Consider the following 2,512-nt stretch of genomic DNA (forward strand, 5'->3'; position numbering starts at 1 on the left):
ATTAAATGTAATTACTAGGAAACTGTTGAGTTTACTGTCAGACCCTTAAGAGAAGTAACTGCCCTTTCTGAAAATCCATGTTGAGACAGCAGCTGTTTGTATTTAGAGGTCTGTGACTGGCTAATTACAGAGAGCTGCATAGGTGTGTTGTCTGATGGAAACTGGCATTTTGTAATTACAGCTTACGCCTTTTCCATTGTTGGAGAAGTAGCAGCTCTGTTGTAATCGGTGTGTTGGGTCATTTTGTAGAAAAGGGAGAAATGTAATTGGGTTACCTGTGTATCCTTCTTGACTTACAGTGTTTCCAAACTTGGAGAGTGCTCTTGCCTTCAGTGGTACTGTACTTTGTTGTAGCTGTGTCCGTTTCTTTTGTATTTAGGGACTGTGTTCTTAGTAAAATGATAAAGGTGTTTGTCTGGCTAGAAGACTGTGCTAATTACTTTTGCCTTTAAGGACTGTTACAAGTCAATGATTTACAGGTTTTGTTCTCCCTCTTCTATACCCTCCACTTTCCCCTTCACCATCAGGAAACTAGCAGGATGCACTCTCTTCATCACGGGTGCAAGCCGGGGCATTGGCAAGGCCATTGCTTTGAAAGCTGCCAAGGATGGCGCAAACATTGTGATAGCTGCCAAGACAGCCGAGCCCCATCCGACTCTTCCAGGGACTATCTACACTGCTGCAGCAGAGAGTAAGTTGTAATACATGAGGGTGGTCGTCAGGTGCTGGGCTGGGTGTATGCCCTAGTTTAATTGTCCTGAGTGGAAAACTGTGTGGACTTTCGTAACTCCAAATAATCTTTAATAAAATAAGCCTAAATCTTCTTTTGCCTCCCAGAAATGCTAGGAGGTATCAAGATATTTCTGTAATGAAGGATGTACATGTATAGATGTGAAAATGCTATGTTAATTGAGATGCATGTGTACACTATCCACATTCTCAGTGTTCGGGTTTGAGTTTGGCTTCCCTGTTCCTTACACAACATGCAAAAAGGTTGCACTTTGAAGGTGTGGTTTTCAGTGTCTCCTTGAAGGAGTAGGTTCATGTTAGCAGCTTCTCAGTAGGTTCATGTTAGTTGTTCCATCTGAGAGCAAATTTTAAAATGCTTGATTTTTTAATTGTGCAGTTGAAGCAGCTGGAGGAAAGGCTTTGCCATGCGTTGTTAATGTGAGGGAAGAACAGCAAATTATTAATGCTGTGGAGAAGGCTGTGAAGACTTTTGGAGGTACGCTAAGGTGTGGGGGAGATGGTAACATGCAGATTGTTCATACATGAAAAGAAGAGAACAACCTGCCTCACTCATAAGCTTTTTGTCTTTAAATGCTAATGCAAAATGGCTTATTTTAAAACCAGGGATTGATATTTTGGTGAACAATGCAAGTGCCATCTCTTTGACCGGCACTTTGGAAACAGAAACAAAGAAGGTCAATCTTATGATGGATGTCAATGTACGAGGAACCTACCTTACGTAAGTGCTAAGAGAAGTAAATGAAGTAGTTCTAACAAATGTTATGATGTCTTAGTTTTTATGTTATTATGTTACCTTATTTTTTCTGAGAAATCGTGTAGCTGTCTTGCTGCCCTAGAGTTGGAGTGCAGGTGTGCTCCACATGCTCATAGGAAGTTGCTCAGTTAGTGGCAAACTGACTTGAAATTAATATTTACAAGAAGTAATTGGAAGTTGGAGTAAATAAGGACCTTATTACTGTAGTCATTGAGTGTTTGCAGGCCCTCCATGCAGGTAGGAGTTTATTTCAAACAGAGCTCCAGTTTGGCTTTGCTAAATGCTGTCTGCTTTTTCATTTCAAGCACAATGAGTAACCCTTTGCATATATCAAGTGCAATGTCTTATTTGTCAGCTTCCTTTTCATAAGCTTCTTTCTCATTTTTAGAGACATTATATAAGTTACCATAGTTAAAAGAGAAATGTTAAAGATGTAACTTAATAATCTAAAGCATTCTCTGCCTACTTTCAGCTTATCAGTTCTATCATTTATTTTTATTAACATGCCCAGATTTGATTTCATGATTCCTGTGGTCCTTGTTTTGCTAGATTTTTGGAAATGGATTCAGTAGATGGGATCATCTTTAGGTTTAGAGGATGTAATTTAAAGTTGCTCCGTCTTAAAATGAAAACTTTCATTTTGATGGGGTTGTGTTTGATTAAAAAAGCCCTTAGAAAGATGCAGATTCTATAAATTCATTTGTTGCTTGATGTGATCAGGAGCTTTTGTATCGAAATATCTAGAACAGCGTGTGTCGCTCTCCTCTGTGCAGTTGAATCTGGTTATCAGATACAATTATACTCCTTAAAGTTCTTTTGCTAAGAATCAGTGAGGGGATACGCCATTAGAATATTGTAAAACTAGACATGAAGAGCAGCTTTCTGAGTCTGAGAGACACATGCACAGCATGTAGACAGAAGCAGGGTGGAAGAAGGAAAGACTTTGCTTGCAGAGTGGCATTTCTGTGCTTCTGCCCTGTGGTGTCTACTTTCAAAAGGTCCTGCTGA

At 39.6% G+C, this 2,512-nt stretch overlaps 1 protein-coding gene across 1 annotated transcript in view; it reads left to right on the plus strand.

Moving 5' to 3' along the window:
* Positions 1–453: 453 nt before the first annotated feature.
* Positions 454–2,512, plus strand: part of HSDL2 (hydroxysteroid dehydrogenase like 2) — a gene marked incomplete at both ends in the record, with an annotated part of 8,302 nt that continues 6,243 nt past the window's right edge. Inside the window, 3 exons of the mRNA XM_010139545.1 lie at positions 454–691; positions 1,127–1,225; positions 1,354–1,468. Of these exons, the coding sequence (XP_010137847.1) occupies positions 454–691; positions 1,127–1,225; positions 1,354–1,468 (452 nt within the window). The remainder of the gene's footprint in view (positions 692–1,126; positions 1,226–1,353; positions 1,469–2,512) is intronic.

This window comes from Buceros rhinoceros, unplaced genomic scaffold (assembly GCF_000710305.1).
Source record: "Buceros rhinoceros silvestris isolate BGI_N320 unplaced genomic scaffold, ASM71030v1 scaffold40147, whole genome shotgun sequence".
Classification (NCBI taxonomy): Eukaryota; Metazoa; Chordata; class Aves; order Bucerotiformes; family Bucerotidae; genus Buceros; species Buceros rhinoceros.